Below are 26,149 nucleotides of genomic sequence, written 5' to 3' on the forward strand. Positions count from 1 at the left end.
TCTCACAAGTCGATCATAGAGAGAAGTCTTAACTAGTAGCTAGACTATGACAATGGAGGGTATGATGCATTCCGATATGAAAGCTAGAATTGATATATGGCACCCTGCAAAGTATCAGTTTATTGGCAACTTAACATTGTCTGAAAATGACATAACCAGTGGTACCCTGGTGCTTAATCTACCCTAGTCCTTATGCGACATAGATATTAACTATGCTCCGAACCAAGCTATTCCAATTGGCTCTTATCACCCCGGCTTCCTGATGATTTTTCGACTCTTGTGAGGTATCAAGACCTCATGTATGGTTTAACAAGTGGCTGCAGGTCAAGAATGGTGCAAGGTGAGACTTTACAGGTCGGCGATGATGTGGTGCAGCTAAGGTCCTTTGAAGAGTTTAACAACTCTCTACACTTAACTATATCGATCTCTTCAAATAATTGTTGGTGCTCTCTTGTATTTCTATCAATTTCAAGCAATCAGCATCCTACTTAATGCTGCTGATTACCGGTCTATTTCATAACGAACTGGTAAAATCAATTGGGGTTATCAATCCATAAATGAATTACCAATTATTCCTAGTTATGATCATCAGAATAACCTAATACCACACCAGAATAGAATTTAAGTCATGATCGTGCATTATCTAGGTTTAAAACCCACAATAGCCCTCCCAACAAATACATACCATAACGAACAAAACCTCCATGCAGACGCCAATGTACATCATTCCCAAAATGATCATCTCTCCACTATTAATAGGGCTAGCCTCAATGCAAAGCTCCACAGAGCAAAAGACGAAGAGTGGAATAGAGAAAGATGAAAACAGTTGCTATGGAGAAAGCAAAGGCATTGCTCATTGTCACACTACTCCTTGTGACATTTCTGGTGGGTTCTAAAGCTGCAGGAAGGGAGCTGAAACCGAAAGAGGAGGTCTATACCCCTCAATGGTTCTGGGGATGGGGATTTCCTTGGTGGGGGCTCGGACATGGATTTGGGTGGGGATTTCATCCTTGGCTCGGTGGCTTAAACCATAGGCTTAAGGACACTCCACATGGCTATGGTGGGAAAGGTGACATTCCTTATGATCATAACAAAGGCAATGGCAAAGGCGATGGCGATGGCAATGGCGAGAAAGGTGACATTCCTGATCATGGAGGCGATGGTCAAAATGGAGATGGTGGCAAGTATCCATAGTCACATAGACCAGGTTCAGTGGTGTCAACTGAAGTATAATACTACTGCCTAAATAATGAGACCATGTAATGGTTCAGTTATCAAAAAAATGGTGCTTTAGTTATTTCACTTATTCTCTCTGCTCTATATCTGTCTCTTTGGTTCCACGATGAGATATGTAGTGCATAGTGTACGATCCAAGTAGTTTTGTTGCTTGCTGGAGTAAGCTATTCAAAACTTTTCGAGTAAACACTGCAACAGCATCAAACATAATATTGGATTTCTTTTTAATATGGATTGGATTGAATTTTTGTTCTTACAGTCCAACAAAACGAACATGTATCAGCACCTGCTTGAATAATTTATTCGACGAAGATTTTGGGGCCATTCTCATAAAGCAATGAGATATTCGAATATCCCAGTTACAGTACGAGAAATTTTTAAGTTGTATATCAAATCCTCCTTTTCTACCATAAATCATTATCAGTTTTCATCTTTTTGCGCTGTCCGGATCCTCATTTTGTATCTTAGAAGGCTTAGATCATAGATTTCAACGTTTATTATCTTTTCTATTGTTTGCTAAATCATCATTCTTCGACTATTATAATTGTCAACATTCCAAACCCAGGAACCACATGGATAATCCGTCGTTAATACATGGTTTTGGCAGGGGACTACCAATCCTGCCAAAACCAATGTAAAGCCTAGGTTTAGGCCTTTAGTGTCTAAGGTTGTCTATCAGCATGAAACAGCAAGTTCGTTGCTTGTTCTTGCTTGTGAGAGACAATTCAAGCTTGAGCGGCTGGCTCTTGGCTTGTTTTGTTACAAGCAAGGTCAAGCTCGAGCTCTCATGGACGTATCACACACATAAGTGTGCACAATTCGTATAGTAAGCTCAAGTTACAGAAAGAGGACAAAGAAGCCTGCTCAATCCAGCTTGAAGCCTTGAATACAACCAGTTAACACTAGGGTCTAAATCACCCCTATGTTTAGCAGAAGTTATATAGAACCCTATCAACAGAAAAATTAAGTTGCAAGGGTCTACAAATTTGAACTTTCCTGTTCACGTTTTTTACTAAATGCAACTGAAAAATAAATTCAGACAAGAAAATTTAAGCATGAAAGTATATTTCTCTTGATTGCTCCAAAAGCTAGTTCCACTAACATCTCAGCTAATCATAACATCAGATTGTACCATGTAATGTAATACAAAATGACAGGGTATTCAGGTAAATAGGGAATACCCCACTAATCATAAAGCACTTCCATACAAAACCCCACTGTTGTCACTAGGCCTAACAAACTGCACATGTTTCCGACAATTCATCCCAAGTATGAAATATCAGTTCTGAAGACCTGGCACAACAATTCTTCCGGTCCTCCATCCCCAGAAAGCACTTGACATAACCCTAGAGAGAGAGAGAGAGAGAGAGAGAGAGATCATTTATCAGTACTTTAAGAATGATCAAAACATCCATACAACCATAATAGTCAAATAATTAAAAGAACTCCTAGCAACTATTATTTCTTATCTTCAGGCCAGAAAAATGTATACATAAGGTAAATATGCCACTTACATGATCAATCATAGAGGCATGAGTTGCAGACTCAGGAGGAAGTAGGAAGGAATACCCTAATGAGCTCTTTCGCAGTTACTTTTCTCCGACAGGTAGGGCATTTTCCCTGTGCAGTTATCGCAGCCTTAATGCACTTCTTACAGAAAATGTGACCACATTTTGTTGACATCTCCTCAGCCAACGGAGTCATGCAAATGGGACAGGTAAAGGTGGGCTCCTTTGGCGGTGGCGGCGGTGGCGGCGGCGGCGGCAGTGGTGGCTGCATAGCCCGCTCATTCTGTAAATAAAAGTATTTGAGATGAGCACCCACCAATTAGACATATGCACAAGAAACAAAGATGACGCTTCAATTTCAAAAGACACTTATTGTAGGAAAGTCATAAATCAAGTTCATGATCAGTCAAAGCATTTCACAAATGTAGAGCAGAGATACATACGACAACCACTCTCAAGATAAACGGTCAGTTGATGTAAGCATGACCAGTGGGACAAACATCAACATATATCAAAGGTTCACAGCATGTTGCTAACAGTTGATCAAAATCATTAATGCATCTTCATTATCAAAGTGACAAGCCATTAATATGTACTCACCAACACACACAAATGAAAAATAAAATGAAATAATATAAAAAATGAAGACATGGTTAGGCAAGCACCGACATGGGGAAACATCATTTCAGGATCAGTAGAGTCCTCTTTGAGGATATGCTTTAGTTAACTACTTGTGAAATGGCTTTGAGACTCACGTCTCTGTTATTTAGGCTAGAGTAACCATGCTTTAGGTTGTAAAACTAATTTCATCTATGAATAATTCACTGCAAATTCAACATTGGCCAATTTGACCTACCATTTCATCATGCCTTGTGAGTGCGCACTTAGATGCAAGAAACAAAGTATATGGTGGACAGAGTTTAATATCTATTTGATTTTTGGCCAAGTATAGCATTAACCTAGCATGTTAAATCTGGATGCAACTTATGAAAATGCAGGAGGCAGGATTCAAATCAACAACAACAACAAAACGTGCGAAAAAGAAAAAAGTTTGAAATTAAGTTTACATCATTCAAAAGTATATTTGCACTTCAAGAACAAAATGTGACTCGGCATATAAAGACAGAAATATGTCTTCACCAAAACCAGATGATCAGTGCATTTGCAACAAAACATAAAAGATGAAACTACCTTACAAGACTTTTAGGCAGACAAGATGAAGATGAGGAATTACAATGATTACCTTTGAATTGGAGTTGCTATTGCCATCCAAGTTTATGTAAAGTTCGCAATTAATGATTGTTTGATTTGGCTCAACTCTTCTGCGCTTTTGACGAGTGACCCTAGGCAGTTCTGCAATGAAGATGTAAGAAATGCAAAGTAGAAATATGTTAAGAAACAAACTGACTACACAAGGCATATAACACAAATAGCAATATGGGGAAACTAAAACGTGTCACTGACAATGTCTAGCTCAAATGTGAGAAGCTTTTGTAGCAACCAACTACCGATTCTTCTTTAGAACAATAATAAATAAAAAATAATAAAAGAGGAAGATAAAGTGTCAGCTTGTACAGGATAGTTCAGGACAAATTTGGAGACTGAAACATTTCTAAACACCTTATCCTACTAATTTTTGTCTATAATTTTATCCTATGTAGTAAAAAAGTAGTGATAAAAAAAGCCAAGTGAAAACATTCATCTTATCCACACTAATCACTTGACATTACAGAGCTTGAACTACCAAATAAATAAACATGCTTCACAAAAGAAAACACTATAGAGACCCAGAAGTTCTGCTGTAATGAAACAATTAGAAGTTGTATCATAGAACAGAACTTAATTACCTGATTCCAAATCAACCACAGGCCTCCTTCGGTTCCTTCTGGAGTTGTTTTCAGCCTGATATAAATATCACAATATTAGAGCTTTATTTTAACGTATATCAAGTGTGCAGAGATACCCACAACAAAGAAATACATAAAATTAAATTAAAACATACTTCAGCAATAGCCCTGGGGGAAGATATGACAACATCATCATCAATAGCCTCAAGATCAATCACCAATGGGGGCTGGCTAGGTCTCTCAACCTGAGGTAACACCTGAGCTGAAGTTCCCTCTTGATTCCGATTCTCACCAGGTGGTGTACTATTGAGATCTAATTCATTCTTCCTTCGCCTGAGACCAGTTCTTGCAGAAGGGCCCCTTGCCATCCGAGTGCTCATGCTATGTATGTAAATCTCTTATCCAAGATGAAGCTCCAAAAGTTTAAGACCTAAATTTGTTCAACAGTAATCATTCTTATCAAACATGTGCTCCACTTTGTCCAAAACCAATAAAAGATAATATGACTTGACCAGTAATAACTCAAAGTTTGCAAAATCAAGCAATACTAGACATGAGAAAAGTCAAACTCACAAAGATAAGCTTCCTATTTCCTGCAACTCTCTCATCAAACAATAGATTTGATCATGATCCACTGTTTGTTTTCACTTCCCTTTGCTTTAACCTACCAAATAAGTTGGTGATTCTCTTTCACACCTCCAAATCAACTAAATCAACATGACAAATCAAATTACGCTATATAAAGCTCAGTGCAATGTTAAACACCATCAAGTCCTGAACTGAAAATCCTAGTTGCTTGCAATTCACAGTCTGATCACTACAAACCTCACAGCATTTCAGTCTGTGGCTAGAAAGGTCTACTTATCTTCTCTAAAACCCAAACTAAATCGACTCCCCCAAATTTTATAAGCCCATTCAAATCCTCAATGATTCCCAACCTAAAAATTCAAATTCTTTTTCAAAAAAGTCTCGATTTTTTAAATCTAACCTGCTAAAGAATCGTCGAAATAAAGCCAAAATTACAGAATTTGAAGGATTTCACAATTCTTTAAAAAAAAAAGTTTAAAAATTCAAAAAAAAAAAAAAGCGTCGCAGAGAGAAACCCTAGGCAATTAATAGGCAGAGCAAGCAGAAGGAAGAGGATCAAATCCAGGATCGAATTGAAGAGAAAACGAAGATATAAATGAGAATCGTACCTTGAATCAATCAGAGAGGATGAGAGGGAAGACGGCGAGCGAAGGAGTTCGCCGGAGAGAAACTGGAAATAATAATAATAATATCAGTGAAATTGATTAAGCCGTTGAAACCGGATAAACGAGAATGAGAATTCGAATTCTTCTCACCCTAAAATATATATTTATAGTTTCTTCTTCTCCTTCTTTCCTTTTTTATATCAAAGTCTTTCTCCGCTCCGTCGTTGTCTTCTTCCCTGTTTTGTTTGGTTTTTAAAACAGGCAAGGAGAAAGAGGAGTGGGAACGCACATGGATCTTTGGGCCACTGTTGCACACGAGCCGATCACGCACCCGACTCGTCCACGTTGTCTATCTCACGTGTGTGATATAATAATATGGTGCTATTCACAATTCATTTTTCTCTACTCACACACTCCCATTATTTTTTTATTACTTTAATTCAATTTCCTTATAATTATGTTTTTTTTTTCTTTTTTCTATTTGGCAAGTCAATCATTCTCAAATCTTAAACCCTTATTTTCCCTCAGACACAGAGGACTTCAAAACTCTTTTCGATCCTCTCTTTTCTTTTTCATCAAAAACTTCTCTAGCATAGTCATTCTATCTCTCTAATATGATGCTTTGAAGTTTAATCATGGTAGAACAAGAAATTTTAGACTCATCTTTTGAGAAAATTTTACATTTGATTTGCAATGGAGACATGGAAAAAAAAATTATGAGTTCAGTGATCATTCCAGCCCCTTTGAATCCATTATTCCTGGTAGGATTTTAACTGAAATTATTTGGTGTATTTGAATCCATTGAGCAACTATAAAACTTTACAACAGCCTAATAATGATGGCCTTATGATTATAAACATGATTTTTTCTACTATATTATGCTAGTAGAACATAATTTTGTCCCCACATGAAGATTGCAACTCATTGCATTCAATATTATGTAAAGCATCTCCAAATTTTGTGTACATCATCAGGTGCAGTTTGGAAGCTTGTGGTTGAAGTGGATAAAACGCTTAAGGCCCACTCTTAACTTCAGTACCCAATTATACAAAACTATCACTTTGGTACCCCAAGTTTGAAACCGGACTCAAGAATGATACACACCGTCCAAAACGGCATTAGTGTCTTGCCATGTGTCATATTTTGAGGGGTAATTGGGTCACTCCATCTTAACCCAAACATTTTTTTTAATATTTTTTTTCCTCTCTCTGTTTCTTATACATAGCAACTTGATCTCTCTCTCTCTCCCCCTCACTATTCACCTCTCTCTCTCATTCTCTTTTTGCAACCTCCAACTCATCTCACCGAACGATGAGATCAAGGTCATGGATGTGACTCTTCATCTTATGGTTAGAGTGAAGGAGACACGCCACCCTCACCCATTCATATAATTCCTCTCTCTTTTCTCTCATGACACACCCGATACCCATCAATTATCCATTCCTTTTTCCTCCCTTTTCTAGTTCAATTTTTCATATAAAATCTCATATTCATTAAGATTTATGATACTTACCATTTGCACCAAATATGACTCAGTCCTTCCATAATCTGATATCAAAACCTTGTCAAGGTTTATTCCACTGCAACAAATCTGGGCATGAGTGACCAAATCCTAGTGACAAACTTGTAATTGGTCATTAATATAATAGAATTAGTGATCAACATTAGTCACTGGTCACTAAAACAGTTGGCGCAAAAATTTTCAGATTCCCGCCTAATCATTTGACTATTAGTGACCAAATGTATAATTAATAGTGACCAAGCTAGGTCTGGCCACAACATGTTTGATTACATTTGAACAAATACGTTGTCGTTTTAGGGTTAGTGACCAATTCTTTTGTCTTTTTTTTTTTCCAATGAATTTTCAAGCGGCACACTTTTAGAGTAGTTTTGATATATAACTCGCATACCTCGAGGTGAAAGATTCGAAAGCTGGACTCCATCGCGTTCTTCCCTCGGCAACAACTCCGACTCCATCAGATTGAATCTTCGCAAGGTTTTAGTCTGTCATTTGTTTCGCTCATCGCTAATTTCTTCATCCTATGATCTATGAGTTTTCATTCTCTTTTTAATTTCTGGAATTTCAGGAAGGTTAGTGTACAAATCTGAGGACAATTTGAGAACCGGAGAATCACAATCAGCGGTTGCAGATTTTGATAATCTGAGAACTTTGGTCACTATCAATGGATTCGAAGCTTTGGCACCGAATTTTGATTGCGATTCAGGTACAATTCCATGTAAAATTGTAATCCAAAGCTTTCTTGTGTGATTCAAGTACGATTCAGATACGATTCGGTTGCTTAGAAAACTATACAGAAGTAAACGAATTTGAAATTTGAACCGCTTGTTGTTTATTTTGCTCTCAATTAACTTGAAGATTTTGTTTTCCATAGAGATGAGCCAAAAGTGTAATTCCTCTTTGGCAAAATTGGTTATAACTATTCCACAAAATGTACAGGGATTCCATTTTTGTAGCTTTTGTTTGGTTTTTCTTTGTAGTTTCAAACTTGCATCTGCATAAATTAAAGAACACTTGCATTCGATTAGTTTTTCTTTGTAGCTTTTGTCTTGCTACATTTTGATTAGTTTTATCATCTGCATTCCAAACACGAAACTAACTCATAATAGTAGACTAAAATGATCATATGGAGTTCTGGAATATTTATGAACTTCTTGCAATGAAGCAAAGATCTGTAAGTTAGCCAAAAGTGTATCTCATAGTTTAAGTATTATCACTATTTCCTTATCTTGTTTTGTTGAACCCTGTAGATGTACTGAACTCCGTCGGTCATCGTGTTCTTCCCCCACCTCAGACTCCTTCGATCTTCTCCTCCAACGAATTACTTGATTGTAAGTATCTCTTTCAGTCATTAAGAGGCTTGTTGAACTGATTTCACTTCATGATTGAGCTATTTGACAATCAATGAAGTCAAGGGTGTATTTCAATAGTGTTTATAAGGTATAGCTAACTTACTTTGTGAAACACTAGCTAGGCATCCTAAATGTTTGAGCCAACTAACGTGTATTTCAAGATGTTTCTTTGGGTTATCAAGTTTTCAGAAGTTCCTGGGTATTCTAGTTACTAGTCCTTAACTGTCAGATGGCATAAATAGATTTATAGCTTACAAATTTAAAAGAGAAATAGTTCTATTGGGTTCCCCAGGCGTTGGAAAGCTGGAGGTGAAGTTCTGATATCGCTAACCAAACTTAGTTGTGTTCTTCATTTGGTTTTGCAACCTGGGTAGTTTAGAGGGGATAGACTTGCTAGTGTATTAAAGTGATGTGATCCAATTTGTTTATTTAACCTCATTTTGTAAAGGCTGATTGGTTTTGAATTCTAAAGACATTTAGACGAGACATTATATGCAAAGGTCCATTTTTCACTCTTCTTGCCTCTCTTCCCCTCACTTTCCCCTGTTTTCTGTGATTTTAATGCAGACCACATAGTTGTTGTAAAGCTCTTAACTTTCTTCTTTTTCATTTGTATTAGGATTTGGAAAAGGCTTTTGTCAAGGTTCGTCCTAAGAACAATTCCAAGAGGAAACCAACACATAAAAGTGCTTAATCAGGGAAATGGGTTACTTCCGACCTTTGTTATGTGATGGTGAAGCCTCATGCTTGTTCTGAATGTATACTGAGGGTTGTTGTCTAGTTGAGATTTTATTCAAGTTGTCAATTACAGTGTAGCCAGTCATCTTTAGGTTAATGTTTGATACCTATAATCTCTTTATTTTTGCAGCAAATAAAGATATGCTAATTTGTCTAATTTGTGCAGCTTGCAACTATTGAATAGGAGCCAACAAGTCTCAATATCCAGTTTACAAAAGAAGGTAAGACTTCTTTCGTTATTGCTTATTACAAACTTTTTAGGGTTATGAAACATATAGATATGCTCTATCTTATATTGAAATATACTAAAACATAGATAGTATTTCTTGGCTAGTATAATCAAAGCAAGGTGGTCCTTATTTGAATAGTTTTCTATTGATCTTTAGTTTTACAGCTTAGTTTTCTGTCTCTTTTCTGATATTTGCTAGAGTTAGTCTTTATCGTTGATGGATAGGAGTTGGATCAGTTACGCACTAGGGGAAAGCGAGAATATATCAATGGGGTGAAACAATTCATGAATTTCGCAATTGCCCACAAGAAGCCAGGGTCTGAATTAATTCCTTGTCCATGCATGAATTGCAATAATTTTCGTAAATATAGCCCAGACAAAGTTGAGGATCATTTATATGCAAATGGAATGGCTATGTATTACACTAAGTGGACAAATCATGGAGAAGAAGACAATGATTTTGAACCGGAAGATGATATCATGGAATTTGAAAATGACGAGGATGTTGATGATGTAGTTGAGATGTTAAATGAGTTCCAAGCTCATGATGATAGAGATTCTCAAGAACATGTCCCTATCATCGAAGAAAGTAAGTTTAGACGATTGGTGAGCGATGCTGAGCAAGAGTTGTATCCAGGTTGTCAAAAATTCTCTAAATTATCCTTCATTGTGAAGTTGCTTCATTTGAAGATAATGTTTCGTGGCAGCAACAAGTTCTTTACAGCATTGCTTGAGTTAGTCAAGGAGACATTACCTGATGGAAACACATGTCCCAGATCTTATTATGAATCAAAAAAGGTTATTCGTGACTTGGGTCTCAGTTATGACAAGATTCATGCATGTAAAAACGATTGTGTACTCTTTTGGGAGAAGTATGAAGATAAATTGGAGTGTCCAGTATGTAATGAGCCTAGGTACTCTTCTAATAATGGCAAGAAGAAGGTTCCCCAGAAAATCTTGAGATACTTTCCCTTAACTCCAAGGCTGCAAAGATTATTTATATCAAAGAAAACAGCTGTAGATATGAGATGGCACAAGGATAAAAGGCCAAATGATGAGTATATGAGGCATCCTGCTGATTCTCAAGCATGGAAAGATTTTGATCTAAAGCATGAGTCATTTAGTCATAGATTCTCGCAATGTTCGACTAGGATTATCAACTGATGGTTTTAATCCATTTGGTAATTTGAGTACCTCATATAGCATGTGGCTGGTATTTCTTGTTCCATACAATCTCCCGCCGTGGAAATATATGAAAGATCCAAACTCTATGATGTTATTGCTTATTCCTGGACCAAGAGCTCCTGGATATGATATTGACATGTTTCTACAACCGTTAATTAAAGAGTTAAAGGAACTATGGGAGGTTGGGGTTGCTACATATGATGCTGAATCTGGACACAATTTCTTCTAACGAGCTGCATTACTATGGACAATAAATGACTTCCCTGCCTATGCGAATTTGTCTTGATGGAGTACCAAAGGAAAAATGGCGTGCCCTACATGCAATGAGCAGACACCGCATCAGTGGTTAAACAATTGGCAAAAAACTGTCTATTATGATCATCGTCGTTTTCTGCCACAAGGCCATAGTTTGAGAAAAAATTTGGAGTTCAATGGTAAAGTTGAGAAGAGAATGAAACCTGCCTTATTATCAGGGGATGATGTGGTTTGCCAATTGACTCATGTCTCACAACCATGTTTTGGAAAGGGGAAGAAGAGAAAGAGGTTAGCTGATTATTTAAATTGGAAAAAACAAAGTATTTTCTTTGATTTACCCTATTGGCATACACTCAAGTTACGCCACAATCTTGATGTAATGCATATAGAAAAAAATATATGCGACAATCTTTTGGCAACATTGATGGACACTGAAGGCAAGACGAATGATTCATATAAGACTCGTCTTGATATGGAAGAGATGGGCATCAAGTCTGATTTACACCCCAAATCTATTGATGGTGTAATTAAGTTTATATCAGCATATTATACTTTCAGTACAGATGAGAGAAAATATTTTTGTAACTTCTGTAATTGTACAAAACTTCAAGATGGGATGGCTTCAAATATCTCTAATTGCGTGAACATTGCTGATTCCAAGATTTATGGGTTGAAAAGTCATGATTGCCACATTATATTGCAGCGGCTTCTTCCTGTTGCCTTGCGTGGGTACTTGTCTAAAGGTGTTCGTGAGGTCATTATCAAACTTTGTTTGTTCTTTAAGGAGTTGACATCCAAGACTTTGAGATTGGATGTTTTGGAAAGACTAGATAAAGATATTGTCGTAATTTTGTGCAAGCTAGAGTTGAACTTCCCACCTTCATTTTTTAACATTATGACTCACTTGCCAATTCACCTAGCATACGAGGCAATACTTGCTGGACTAGTACAATATCGTTGGATGTTCCCATTCGAGAGGTAATTTTTAAAACTATCTATTTATATGAGTATATTAATCATACAAATTCTATTAAATGTTATTTACATTTGTATGCAGAAAAATGCATAATTTAAAGGATTATTGTAGAAACAAAGCCCATCCTGAATGATCAATTGCTGAAGGTTATTGCGATAGTGAATGCCTCACATTTTGGAGAAATTTTTCTGTGCTACGGTCAAGCCATGTCAGCATGCTGACATGGTTTGACGAGTTAATAAAATATTGACGAGTGGTATTATTTATTTAAAATGAGATTACACCTCAAAATTAACCAAACTGATAGCCTCCTTCTTCTTCCCAGAGATCTTAATGTCTTCACATGTCTGTTCATGAACACAACCCAGATCCAAATGTTTTACCCTAAATCATGTATTCCTAACCCTATTTTACTGACCGGGTAATTGTGCTCTATTCATAAAAACCACCTTTTTGGCCTCTTAATGGATACAATCACTTCATCGATCTGTTTGTATTTGCTTCCTTCTTTTTCTTGGTTTTTTCTACCTCTCACTCATCTTGGCATTTGCTAAGTTCATTTTTGTCTCTCTGCAAATAATTAACTTGAAACATCCTCCTTCCACAAAAGTGCAAAACCCCAAAATCGATTTGAATGTTATTCTATATATGAAATCAATATAAGAATAGAAAATCAGTGAAGATGGTACTTCTGGAGAGTTGGGTTTAGATTTGGGAGCATAAAGAAAAGAAAAGAAATGAAATGAATTTTGGTAGAATTGAAGGTTGAAGGTATTGATGGAACAGCAAAGAAGGCAATGAGATTAAAACTGGTTTTTGGGCTGACGGCGAGAGAATGTACAAGTATATAATGGTGTTTGAGTTTGGTGATGAGGTGTAATCTCATTTAAATAAATAATTCCACTTGTCAATATTTTATTAACTCGTCAAACCATGTTAGCATACTGACATGGCTTGACCGTAGCACATAAAAATTTCTCCACATTTTGTTCTATGTACTTTCGCGACATTGAGACAAAATTTAACCAAGGAGACAGGAATCATGATGTGAGTGAGAGAAGAATGACAGGAATATCTGTTTTCAACCAGAATGTTAGATTTTTAAAAGGAGCAGTTGATGATGTTCTTAGCCTAACTGATTTTGCAATGATTCGATGGTATGAGCTAAACAATTGTGATGAGGTACTCCCATATATAAGGTACATGAACTATTGCATTGTTTCTATGTATACTTGGTTAAATATTTACTAGTAGGAACTCTGAATATATTGTCATTTTCCTTGTAGGGAGCATAAAGCAGAACTTGAGAGGCAGAATATTATAAACATAGGAAAGGAATCGCAACAAAGATTTCATAAGTGGTTTTTGAGACGCGTGAGTGATTAATAGTTTAGCATATATAATTCCAAATTTACATGTGTGTATGTATAATTCATTTTCATTTCTTAGTTTAATATTGGTAAGTTATGTAAATAGGTTCAACAGATGCAAGTTGAGGGTTCAACAGAACATATCGAATCCTTACTAAACTTGGCCAGTGGACCTCAGTGTGAAGTGACACGGTATAGTGGGTGTGTTGTCAATGGCATAAGGTTTCATACTCAGAAACGCGATGGAAATAAATAAATAAAAAAAACTCAAAACTCAAAACAGTGGAGTGGTAGTCAAAGGTGAGCATCGTGGTAAAAGTATTGACTTTTACGGTGTTTTGAAAGATATAATTGTGTTATCCTATCTTGGAAATAATCAGGTGGTCGTTTTCAAGTGTGATTGGCTGGACCTCAATCCAAGAAAGGGAATTCAAGTTGATGAGAACCATTTTACAAGCGTCAATTTTACCAAAAAATGGTATATGAATGATCCATTTGCATTGGCATGTCAAACACAGCAAGTATATTATTTGAAAGATACGAAGCTTGGTAGTAATTGGCGTGTTGTAGAAAGATCACAACCTCGAGGAACTTATGATTTTACTGAAAAAGAAGTTGACGTGTGTGATTTATTAGAGGAGATTGAAGATCCATATCAGCAAGAGTCACATGAGTATGTCAATTTAGATGAAATTGACAATGGGGAGACTTCATTGTGTACGTAGAGATGACAGTGAAATGATCATTGTTGATTTGAATGCTGACAAGCAAGGGATTAGTGATTCTACATTCATCAATGATAGCGATGCTGAAGATGGTGACTTTGGTGATGAAGATAATGAGTTTATGTATTCTGATGATAACGAGGACGACTATACATAGTAGAATCCATGCATGTTCTATCCCATTAGTTTGCATTGGTCATGATTTTGTCATATGCATTTTACTATCATAGTATTACTTGGGTTTTCATTTCTAATTTCCATATTCAGTTTATTATTAGCTTGTTCAATGTACAAAATATATATATATATATATATATATATATATTTTCACTTGAATCTCCATATACAACCATGCTCATAGCTCTTTTATTTTATTTTTTTTTATTACAGGTTGTAGATATATACTTGGATTATATCGTTATGGCTAATGGTAGACAAGGTCCAAAATTTCTACATCAATTGCGGACAAAAGCAATGCCGCAGCATCAAATTCGATCATCTACTCAAGAGCTTTTAAAAGCTTGCTAAGTCAGCGAGCAAGCCTACAACAACAGCACAAGCAACAATATCCTCATTGCACTCATTAGTAGAGCAGATTCTCACTTCCAATCGTACTCAACCTGCAAAACATCTCTCTCAACCTCCAATTCAATCGTTACCACTTAAGCGAATGCTATGATCATCTTCTGTTCAGGAAGAGTCAACTTCTATTCAACAAGAATAAGCTTCAACTATAAATGTCACAGAGCCTTCTCAAGTTCATTCTTCACCGTCTGTGGATAAGGTCACTAACACTAGTGGTAAGCTAATTGTGTATATCACATTATTTTGCATGCTGATTTGTTATAATGTTGGTATTGTGATGTGTTATTACTTCTCTATAGTAGAGCTCATTTGTTATCGGATGGTATCTTTTTACCACTGGTTGTATTTTCACCACCCTATGTGATTCATGTTTATTATTTGCAAGTATTGTGATTCATGAAATTTTTGACTATTTCCTTCTATGACAATTATTATCATTTCATATAATCATTTTGATAACTCTTGTAGGTGGTGCAGTTAGCAAGAAAGTGTGTGGTAAGACTCGATGTCTTGAGCTGTCCAAGAGGAAGCGCGATGGTGTCCAATTTGATATTGATATTCCAAAGCATACCATGAGAGCTGTAGGAACAAACTGCCAATTTTACATTACTGGTTTGGGATGATTTGTTCAAAAATATGTTCCATTACAAATTAAGAAGTGGTCTAACATCTCAAGAGATGATGTTTTCTTTTAATCTACACCCATTCACATAATTAAACCTTTCCTTATAAGTTTTAAGTCTATAATTAAGTTTTTTCACCTTTTTTTGGTTTGACTATTTTACCCTTCTGATTGAATAAGGAAAATATTCCTCAAATATAGTTTTTTTTTTTTTTGAATTTAAATATGGCATCAGTTATAAACACAAATTAGAATTTAATACAATCAAGTTATTGTTCCCTTATTTAAAAACGATTAATTGCCTTAATTATTGTATATCTCTTCTTTTCTGATTTGATCTATATATTTGCCATTTATTAGTAGATATGTTTGTGTAGATATTTCTATTATTAGATATCTCAACGTGATTAATCGCCTTAATTATAGTATACAACTGATGCCATATTTTAGGAGATATGTTTGTGTAGATATTCCTTATTTAAAAAGATTAATTGCCTTAATTATTGTATATTTCTTCCTTTCAGATCTTTATATTTGCTAATTTTTAGTAGATATGTTTGTGTAGATATTCCTATTAGATTTCGTAGATTTCTCAACGTGATTAAACATTTTTTGTGTGGAGATATTCCTATTATTAGATAGCACCTAAACTCTAGGTGGGAGTATTCTTTAGCCATCAAGAACTTGTAGAATCTATTGAGAAACAATAAGAAGAAAAAGAAACATGCAATCAAGAACTTGTAGAGTCTATTACACCTATTCAATAGCATAAACCCTGAAAAATCACAAAACAAATACCTCTTCGTCAGGAAGACACACATCTATTGAATAGGTAGCAAACACAATGCTCATCAACAGTGCCAATCGGATTAAAGGGATATGTAGTTGAACAAAGGCAACCCACCAACATCTGATTGTGCAATCCATTTATATCACAATCACAATTTGAAATCAAAAACATAATCGCATGATTGTGGAGAAGGTCGCACCTAAACTCCAGGTGGGAGTATTCTTTAGCCATCAAGAACTTCTAGAATATATTGAGAAACAATAAGAGGAAAAAGAAACATGTAATCAAGAACTTGTAGAATGTATTATACCTATTCAATAGCATAAACCCTAAAAAATCACAAAACAAATACCTCTTTGTCAGGAAGACACACACCTATTGAATAGGTAGCAAACACAATGCTCATCAACCGTGCCAATTGGATCAAAGGGATATGCAGTTGAACAAAGGCAACCCACCAACCTCTGATTGTGTGATCCATTTATATCACAATCACAATTTGAAATCAAAAACATAATCTCATGATTGTGGAGATATTGATACCGGCTTTGAATGTAGAGATTAGGCTTTTGAATGTGGAGATTACATAACCTCCACCCAGAGGAGAGTTTTCAATTGTTGGAATCAAGGGTTGAGTAATTCCATCGGCAGCAAGACTGGATTTTAATATTAATGGTGAATGGAGAATTTGATAGTGGCAGCTTTAGTAATTCTTAACAACATTGGGTTTTAATATTTATCATATTTAATAGGTTTTTTTATTTTGAATAAGCCTAATTAATTGGTTTAGGTGTATATTAAAACACTATTATGGATGGGTTTATTCTAAACGGGGTGTGTGAATTTGGGTGTAGAATCAAATTCCCCTTTAAAATTTGTCTTTGATAATCTGGTAATATGTGATATTAGGAGAAATTCAATTTGAGCCATGAATCTCATGTGGATGAGGCAATTGGGAAACACATGATCAGATATTTTACCACATGGCGCTATAATTTGCATAAGAAGTTTCAGAAATATGAATCAGTAGAGGAAGCAATGGAGAATCGACCTGAAGATGTTGAAGAGGATGATTGGATCGACCTAAAGATGTTGTAGAGGATGATTGGAACTACTTAATTGCAAATCTGTGGCAAGATCAAAAGTGGCTGGTTAGAATTCTTTCAATTTTTAATTTTTCAAGAGAATTAATAAATTTCTTTTTCATCTACAGTTGTACTTGCTATGAATTCTGGAATTTTTTATTTGATCTTTACACAGAAAACAAGCAAAAAAAACAAGAAAAAACAGGGACAAGTTAGAGATAACACATTGTGCATGGACAAAGGCATTTAGTCATCTTAGAGCTAAAAATGTAAGCTTCAATTTCTGTTTTGTGTCAAAGCATAATAATTATGAAAGTTGTATATGACATAGATGTTTTTGGTTGTGGTTAAACTACAATAGCGAAATCCTAAAACTGGAGAGGAAATTGGTCGTATTGACCTATTCAAGCTCACACGATACAGTGAAAAGAAATCTGCATGGGTTGGTGATACAGCAAAGAATGCTTTTGTGAGTTGTCATACTTTCTATTTTAATTATTGCATTATACAGTATTCATTTTTTTTTTTTTGAAAGGGGTTTGGAACCCAGCCTAACTGGGAGGCTCAGCCCCACGCCTGGTTCCATTTATTATATTAATAGTAGTACTTTGCGCCGGGGGGGACATAAAACCTGAACCCCGCGCTACATTAGAGCATTTACAATAATCCTCGTAGAGAATGTCCTGAATAATAGCAGGAATCTCCTCTAACCAAACATCATTAAGTGCAAACAAGCTAGCAAGGTGAGCGAGACGATCTGCTACACCATTTGCTTCCCTATAAATATGTCGGATCTCAATAGATTGGAAAGCCGTCATATAGGACTTACAATCTTCCAATACCCGACCAACATCGGAGAAGTCATTCCCCACTCTTTTCAGGGCTGCTATAAGGAGGGTGGAGTCGCTTTCAATTTCAACTTCTGTCCATCCTTGGTGAATACCAAGTAACAATCCCGCTCTACACGCTTCAACCTCCATATTAAGAGCTGAGTGAGCATGTAAAAACGGTCTAGCCAAAGCCGCAACTCCCAAGCCTCTATCATTTCTAACCACAACCCCAATACCACCACAACCTCTTTCTACATGGAAGGCACCATCAACATTAATTTTGAGCCTACCACTAGGAGGACACTGCCATTTGGTTAGAGCTCTCTTCTTTTTGCAGCTCGGTTTAACCTGTACCTACAGGAACTCCTCCATGTACCTCTTCACCCAATCCACTACAAATAGAGGGCTAAACGAAGCCTTTTTCCATATAATATTATTCCGCTCGGACCACAGAGCCCATAACAACATGAGGAACATACAAACCTGCTCCCCCCTCAACTTATCCAACATATCAAATACCCACTCATTTAACGTACTTGCATGGTGGTCAACAACATGCAAGCTTAATGAAGAAGAAGACCAAAGCATAATTAAAGTTGGGCAATTTTTAAATAAGTGAATACCTGTCTCAAAGCTCTCCATGCAGAACACACACCTTAAATCAGGTAACTCTACTCTTCTTGTAGCTAAAGCTATACGTGTAGGTAGCACCCCTCGAAGCAAATGCCACATAAACACCCTAACTTTGGGAGGTACCTTAGTCTTCCATACAATGTTCCAATACTTTCCCAGTGGTCCACCAATTACCGTACTCGAAGTAGACGCAGTATGACTAGCCCCTCTCCACGACCTCAGTGCATGGTACCCACTCTTCACAGAGTACAACCCTTTCTTATCAAAATGCCATATCAAGCGATCATCTGCCTGTCGCAAACTCAATGGTATACTAGCAATAGCCTTCACTTCATCAGCTGTGAACAACTCGTCTAACAGGTGCGTTTGCCATTCCATCTCCTCATCATCGATCAGGTCCTCAACTTTCCAGTCCTCCGTTCCCACAATAGGCATCGAAAAAGGACGAAAAGAATATGGAACAGGCAACCATGGATCCTTCCAAATTGAAATCTTAGCCCCCGTGCCCACTTGGAACCGTAATCCTCTCTCTAACACTGTTCTTCCAGAAATAATGCTTCTCCAAGTATAAGAAGCCCCCCCCACCAACCTGTGCCTCCATGAAAGAAGTACAAGGAAAATACTTTGCTTTCAACATACGGCTAATTAGAGAGTTTGGAAAGCAAATGAGTCTCCACCCTTGTTTTGCAAGTAAGGCAAGATTAAAATCATGCATATTACGGAAACCTAACCCTCCCTCCTTCTTAGAAAGACAAAGCTTATCCCAAGAAAGCCAATGACATTTCCTCACATCTTCTGTTCCTCCCCACCAAAACTGTGCCATCAATTGTTGCATGGAGTAACATAAATGTTGAGGCAATTCAAAACAACTCATTACATAAGTGGGTATTGATTGGGCTACCGCCTTCACCAACACCTCTTTTCCAGCCAAGCTAAGTGTCTTCTCCCTCCACCCATGAGTTCTATTGCGAACTTTCTCAACCAAGTAACTAAACGCCTCCTCCTTAGAGTAGCTTAACTCTGTAGGTAAACCCAAGTATTTGTCATGCTTTTCAACTCTAACGACCCCCAAAACCGAAGCAAGCTCATCTTGAAACAATCTTGGAACATTCCGGCTAAAAGAAATACGACTCTTCTGAAGATTAATTTGTTGCCTCGAGACCCTCTCATAAGTACCCAAGATATCGTTTAAGGCTAGACATTCGTCCATCTCAGCTTTACAGAAGACAAAGGAGTCATCTGCGAATAGCAAATGGCTGACACTCGGTGCCCCGGAACAAACCTCCACCCCATGGATAAGAGCTTGAGCTTCTGCCTTTCTGATCAACCAAGAGAAAACTTCCGCACAGAAAAGAAACAAGTATGGTGAGATTGAGTCCCCTTGCCGTAACCCCCTAGAAGGCCAAATCCTCCCTCGAGGTTCCCCCCTCAACAGAAAAGAGTAAGACACAGATCGAACGCAACACATGATCCACTCCACCCATCTACTGCAAAATCCCATTTTCCCCAACACAGCTTCTAGAAAATTCCATTCGACCCTGTCGTACGCCTTGCTCATATCTAACTTAAGAGCACAATAGCCTTTCTTCCCACTTCTCCGTCGCTTCAAAAAGTGAGAAATCTCAAAGGCAATGAGAGAGTTATCTGAAATCAACCTACCCGGGACAAAAGCACTCTGTGAGGAAGAGATTAAAGAATCCATGAACGGCTTTACTCTGTTGGCCAACACTTTAGAGCCGATTTTGTATATTACGTTGCACAGACTGATGGGTCGAAGTTGACTCATATGCTCAACGGCTTTAACCTTCGGAATCAGCGTCACATATGTAATATTGATGGTACGTAAGAAATCTTCAGAGTCAAGAAAGCATTGCACTGCTCCAACAACATCCTACCCAACAACATTCCAGAAGGTCTGAAAGAAACATGGAGATAGTCCATCTGGCCCCGGAGATTTCGAAGGGTGCATTTGCTTAAGCGCTTCATACACCTCATCCTTGTTGATCGAAGCAGCTAGAACATCATTCATATCATCACTTACCAATCTAGGGAACCCATGCAGAGTCTGTTGTACCTCAGTAGGATGGGACGTAGAGAACAGCTCACTAAAGTACTTTAAAATAATCACTTCCACCTCCTTGTCATCAGTACACCATCGCCCCTCACTATTAAACAAGCCATTGATAGAATTCTTTTTTTTCCTTATACTAGCACGTTGGTGAAAGAATCTAGTATTAGAATCTCCCTCCTTCAGCCAAAAAATTTTAGCCCTCTGCCTCCAAAAAGTCTGTTCACGCAACAAGAGCTCGTTCAATTTTGTCTCCAACTCAACCCTATCTTTAACTTCTTGAGCGGAGTTCGTGCTATCGTAGAATACCGCAAGCTGACCTCTAACAACCTCAATCTCGTTATGTAGACTCCCAAACCTCACAGAACTCCACTCTTCCAAAGCTTCCCTAGTTTTCTGGATCTTGTTACAAACCCTGCTAAATGGATCAGTCCCTTCACCACTACTCCACCCGTTCTCCACTACGCCATGACATTCGTCGTCATGAATCCAAAACTCCTCAAATCTGAATCTCTTCTTCCTTCGTCTTCTCTTGTGCTTTACCTCCCGGACCTCCAAAAGAATGGGAATGTGATCAGACTTACTAGGGTTTAGGTGCAAAACCCTAGAGGCCGGATAACAGTCGAGCCACGACTTTGTCGCTACAAACTTATCCAACCTAATCTTCACAACATGCCCATTTCGGTTTCCCGTCCATGTAAACCTCGGACCATTAAATTTCACATCAGTAAGTTGACAAAAGTTAAGGGTATTCATTAACCCGTCAATCTGTCTAGGGTTTCGAAGCACACCACCCTCCTTGTCCATAATCGAAGAAATCTCATTGAAATCTCCTCCCACCACCCAAGGTAGATTGCCATACAAGCTAAGCGTTCGCAACAACGACCACGTAAGATGTCTATTTTCTGTCTTAGGCTGCCCATAAATCCCCGTAAACCGCCATCTCTTTGGATCCGTATGCTCACCTACCACTACATCTATGTGACTATCCGAAAAAGACTGAATATCAATGACTACATCCTCCTCCCACAATAGACAAAGTCCACCAGCTCTGCTCACACCTTTATTATTCTTTTTTGGAATATACTTACAACTAACTGCAAAAGCATTCCTCCAGCCCAAAGCAACTCGTACTGAAGTCATCTCCTCTGCCGTACAGAAAGTCTCACTAAGAAAAAATAACTTGGGATGATTGAGGGATACTATCCCTTTAAGTCCACTCACTGTCGAAGGGTTCCCAATCCCTTGACAGTTCCAACATAAAATACTCATGGCTCGTGATGGGCCAAAACCGGACCCATCACGGTCGAACGCTTCAGAGCGCGTCCAGGACTCGATTTATGAACATTAGCTACCACCATATTATTTTTCTTGCCCACAGCGTATCCATGCTTAGGACCCTTGCCATGCACTTCCTTTCCTTGCAACCCCTTCCCATGCATGTTCACATCATGTACTCTCTTTCCATGCAAATCCAATCCATGCACGTGATCCCCATGCACTTCAATTTCATGCATGGTCAAACAACTCACATCAGGCCTATTCAAAGAGGGACTCAGGGCGGCCAATGGCTGACTCCCACGAGATTCCAAAGATGACTTTCCCTTCTGGGCTTTGGGAGAAATAGAGCCCAACGACATAGACGACCCCAACAGATTTGGGATCCCTCCATCACGACCTTTAATTGAACCTCCCCTCATCTTTCGTCCCTTAACTGTCGCTGTCTCTACAATCAACCTAGTTGACTTTGCAGTCAACAATTTATTATCCACAGACAACGGAGTCGCTGCAGATGATTGCGGAATCAAAGGCGCTGGAGATGATTGCGAAATCACAGATTTGTAATTAAGGGCCGCCGCAAAATCTGCTCCTTCCAAAACAGGTACATCCATGAGATCAGCGTCCTCGGCTGTCACAACCGGCCGCTGCCGATCCTCCAATCGTTGCCGCTTCGTCTCAGAGCCAGCAAACCTCCCCTCCTCTTCACCCTCGATCTCAACCTCCATACCATGTTCACCTTGGGGTTCCTGCCTCCCTGCCTCGGCTTCCCACTCCTCACGGGATCTGATCAACCCAATAGTTGGGAACTCTGGTGCTGTCATTGACCACCCAGATCCCTTGACAGGATGAAGCCCAAATCTGGTGCCACCACCTCCAGAACTGCCAAACTCTTCCCTCTGCGCCCGTTCTTGTCTTGCCAACCACGCTTCTTTCTTCTCAGCGTTGAGGAGCACGTCATAGGTAGGTTCAGGAATAACCCCAGACGCTCTAGATGGGCAACCATTGCCTGTGTGAGAAAGAAGACCACAAAAGAGACAAAAATGAGGTAATCTTTCATACTCCAGATCAAAAAGCTTATTCCCGGTCCAGGCCGCTCTTGGTATAGAGACTCCTTTGTTCAAAGGTTTTTCAACATCAATCCCCACTCGTATGCGCAGGTATCTGCCCAAGCAACTCCCATTCCTATCCTTCCAAGTTTTTGCATAGCAGCCTACCGCCTCACCTATCCCCTGTCCAGTCTCTTCATCCATATATAGGGGAGGAATACCTCTAATCCTGATCCAAAAGAACTGTGTCTGAAGAGAAACTGTCAAAGGATTAACCATTCCATCTGTCACTGCCACTGCAAAGAGCGCCTTCTCAAAAGACCACGGTGCTCGTGTAACCACCCATTTAACATCTGACTGCCGAGTGAATGAAAACAGCAGCCTTCTACTCCCTTCAATTTGACAAACCACCATTCGAGATCGATCTGATGGATCTGCATCCGGTACCCACAAACCACCATTCGAGATCGATCTGATGGATCTGCATTATACAGTATTCATTAAATGACTTAATGTTTTCACTCTTTTATAGGAAGAGATGAAAAATCTACAAAACGAGCCACAAATGAATGAAAAATCTGGTGAAATAATGTCTGAAGATGAGATCTATGATGAAGTGTTTTCCAAAATTGTTGGTCCACCATGATCAAGCTATATACGTGGCTTAGGAGCAGGCCCAAAGCCTAAAAGGTCTAAATTTTCTGCAAATGATGCTCAAGTGAGGGAGGCGAATCAAATGGCAGATGAAGCGGAAAGAAGAGCAATGCAGCTTGCAGATGAATTGATGGTTGTAAAGTCTAATGCAGCTCAGCAAAATGAGGAGTTAGAGACGTTCAAAGCTGGTGCAGCTCAACAAAATGAAGAGTTAGAGGCAGTGAAGGTTAGAGTCGCTCAACAAAATGAAAAGTTGGAGGCACTAAAGGCAAGACAAAATCAGACTGACACACTTTTACTCAAATTGATAGCACAGTTGTCCTCCCAAAAATGAAGGTATGCATGCATTTTCACTTGTGCTATTGCAATTGCATCATATCATAGAAACATAATTTTACTGTAATATACTAAATACTGGGCATTTCTTTTAATTTGTCTCTGTTATGATATTATCTTATTTAAGCTTCCATCAATATCTCAGTTCCATTGGCTACATGTTGTTGCAAAATCAAGATTGATAGGTTTTAGCGAAGTTGTTAAATAGAAGATTTGTATCTGAATAGGACTGATGGATGTTTTGCCATTGCTACCTTCAGATTGTGTTTTGCCCATGTGCTCTTGTTAATTAATCTAGATATACACAACATGTACAGATGCAGCATTGAAAAAATTGGCAGATGAAAAGGGCATCAAGCAACATACATATCATTGAAGGCTTTTGAACTTCTAGGAAGACTTGTATGTACTTCCTTTTATTTTGAAATGGCTATCAAGGACGGATATTGACATTTGTATATTTTGGATTTATAAAGTTAGTATTTCAAAATGGAGGTTGATGTTTATTATTGGATTGATATAATCAACCCTTGTTAACCAGCAGTTTTACAGTACATTTTCATATGGTGGTTTTGGAATATTGAAAGCTACTATGAGTCGTTTATTGCATAAAGAATTGACCACTGTTCACATATTTGATTTGCAGTGACATTGAATGACTAGATTTGTTATAGTTAATAATGCCAATAGAACAACCATGCAAGAATAAATGCCAATTTAGTTACCAAATTACCAGTGACCTAGAAATATGGTCACTAGAACCATGTGAGGGCATGGCTTTATATGAGCAGATTTTGCAATTTAGTGACTATTGGTAATAGAATTTAATGATGAACATGTAGGTCACTAAAGCCATTATTATTTGTGACCAAAAGACCGTGTTCACTAAAGACATGTTGAACTAGTGACCATAAAATTGTGGTCACTAAAGACATTTTGATTTAATGACCATAAAATCTTGGTCACTAAAGACATTTTGAATTAGTGACCAACTTACAATTGTTGGTCACTAAATAGAATCAGTGAGGGACCTATAGAGACCACCCAAATTTGGTCACTAACCACATTTAGCGACCAAATTTCCTAGTTTTACTGATCACTGTCATGGCCACTAATGCCCATATTTGTTGTAGTGTTCATACTCAAAATTCCTTCATATCAGAACCTGACCTTTTGGACTTTTACTTATCAAATCCATATGGCTCTTGATTGTGTTTATGTTGAGATTTTAATTCATAAACCTAGACATGTCAAGCATTCATCACCAACTGTTTTGATGTCAATCAAAGTCAAATTGAATTTTTGACAAATTTCCCAAGTTGATAGAATGCTGCTGGAATTTTTAAGAAAACTGCACAGTTTTTCATCCATCTTTTCCCATACTTTCCGAACTCCAATTTGCTTGAAATTTCAGTATGTTGTACCTTAACATGTCAACTTTGGATCTGAAAATTTTTAAGTTCATTGATCTTAAAATGAATTTTTACTAATTTTCTAAACTTGAGCTGTTCTTACCCTTATATATCACTTTATCATGTGTTCTACTTTGATAGTCCTTGATTCTGTTGAATCGGTTTCCAATGGTGAACATCAGCCACCCCATTTAAGTCATCTCTCCCTTGAAAACAGAACACCGCCACCACTCATTACCATCTTTCAACCTCCCCCATTTTTTCTCTTCTACCTAAACCCAAATCTTTGAGGAAATGATGAAATTTGAGTGAAGAATGAGGATCAACAAATGATAGAAGAGTCAGGGATGAAGAGGTGGTGGTGTGTTCGAAGCTAGAGAGAATGAGAGTGAGGAAGAGGTTTGTTGGCTACTATTTTTGTGATGGAAGAAAATGGGTGGCTGCGCAGAGAATAGGAGAAGGAGAAAAATGGGTAATGAAATGACCCAATTACCTTCATGGTTTGCTACATGGCTTAAGACTTAATGCAATTATAGACAGTGTATACTATTCTTGGATCGAGCTTCAAACTTGGGGTACCAAAGTGATAGTTTTGCATAGTCGGGTACTGAAGTTAAAAGTAAGCCTTAGTTCGGGTACTGTTTGTATAATTTTCTTTTTACAAGTTGATATAG

General features: G+C 37.8%; 2 protein-coding genes across 3 annotated transcripts; one reads left to right on the forward strand and one right to left on the reverse strand.

The window, feature by feature from the left end:
- Positions 1-831: 831 nt before the first annotated feature.
- Positions 832-1,194, forward strand: LOC112171448 (dormancy-associated protein 2-like). Its single transcript, XM_024308631.1, has one exon. It carries the CDS (start codon positions 832-834, stop codon positions 1,192-1,194), a length of 363 nt encoding a protein of 120 aa, XP_024164399.1.
- A 1,090-nt stretch (positions 1,195-2,284) lies between these two features.
- LOC112173600 (E3 ubiquitin-protein ligase RNF4) lies at positions 2,285-6,025 on the reverse strand. 2 transcript variants are annotated; one of them, XM_024311279.2, is made up of 8 exons: positions 5,935-6,021; positions 5,788-5,849; positions 5,165-5,255; positions 4,747-5,021; positions 4,592-4,646; positions 3,988-4,097; positions 2,751-3,027; positions 2,285-2,582 (listed from the first exon to the last, which is right to left on the reverse strand). In XM_024311279.2, the coding sequence occupies exons 4-7, from the start codon at positions 4,969-4,971 to the stop codon at positions 2,782-2,784; spliced, it is 636 nt and encodes a 211-aa protein (XP_024167047.1). In that variant the 5' UTR covers positions 4,972-5,021; positions 5,165-5,255; positions 5,788-5,849; positions 5,935-6,021; the 3' UTR covers positions 2,285-2,582; positions 2,751-2,781. The 2 variants fall into 2 exon arrangements, with proteins under 2 accessions (XP_024167047.1, XP_024167048.1); XM_024311280.2 differs by lacking the exon at positions 5,165-5,255 and having other exon boundaries at positions 5,935-6,025.
- Positions 6,026-26,149: the final 20,124 nt, after the last annotated feature.

Source organism: Rosa chinensis, chromosome 6 (assembly GCF_002994745.2).
Source record: "Rosa chinensis cultivar Old Blush chromosome 6, RchiOBHm-V2, whole genome shotgun sequence".
NCBI lineage: Eukaryota > Viridiplantae > Streptophyta > Magnoliopsida > Rosales > Rosaceae > Rosa > Rosa chinensis.

What these genes read in the sequence shown, in the direction of transcription:
- LOC112171448 (XM_024308631.1), top strand. Translation starts at nt 832, where the DNA reads ATGGAGAAAGCAAAGGCATTGCTCATTGTCACACTACTCCTTGTGACA.
- LOC112173600 (XM_024311280.2), bottom strand. Translation starts at nt 4,971, where the DNA reads ATGAGCACTCGGATGGCAAGGGGCCCTTCTGCAAGAACTGGTCTCAGG. An exon ending in CCCCCAGGGCTATTGCTGAA is followed by an intron (nt 4,647 to 4,746) that starts GTATGTTTTAAT and finishes TATTTATATCAG; the next exon opens with GCTGAAAACAACTCCAGAAG. An exon ending in TGTGGTTGATTTGGAATCAG is followed by an intron (nt 4,098 to 4,591) that starts GTAATTAAGTTC and finishes TCTTCATTGCAG; the next exon opens with AACTGCCTAGGGTCACTCGT.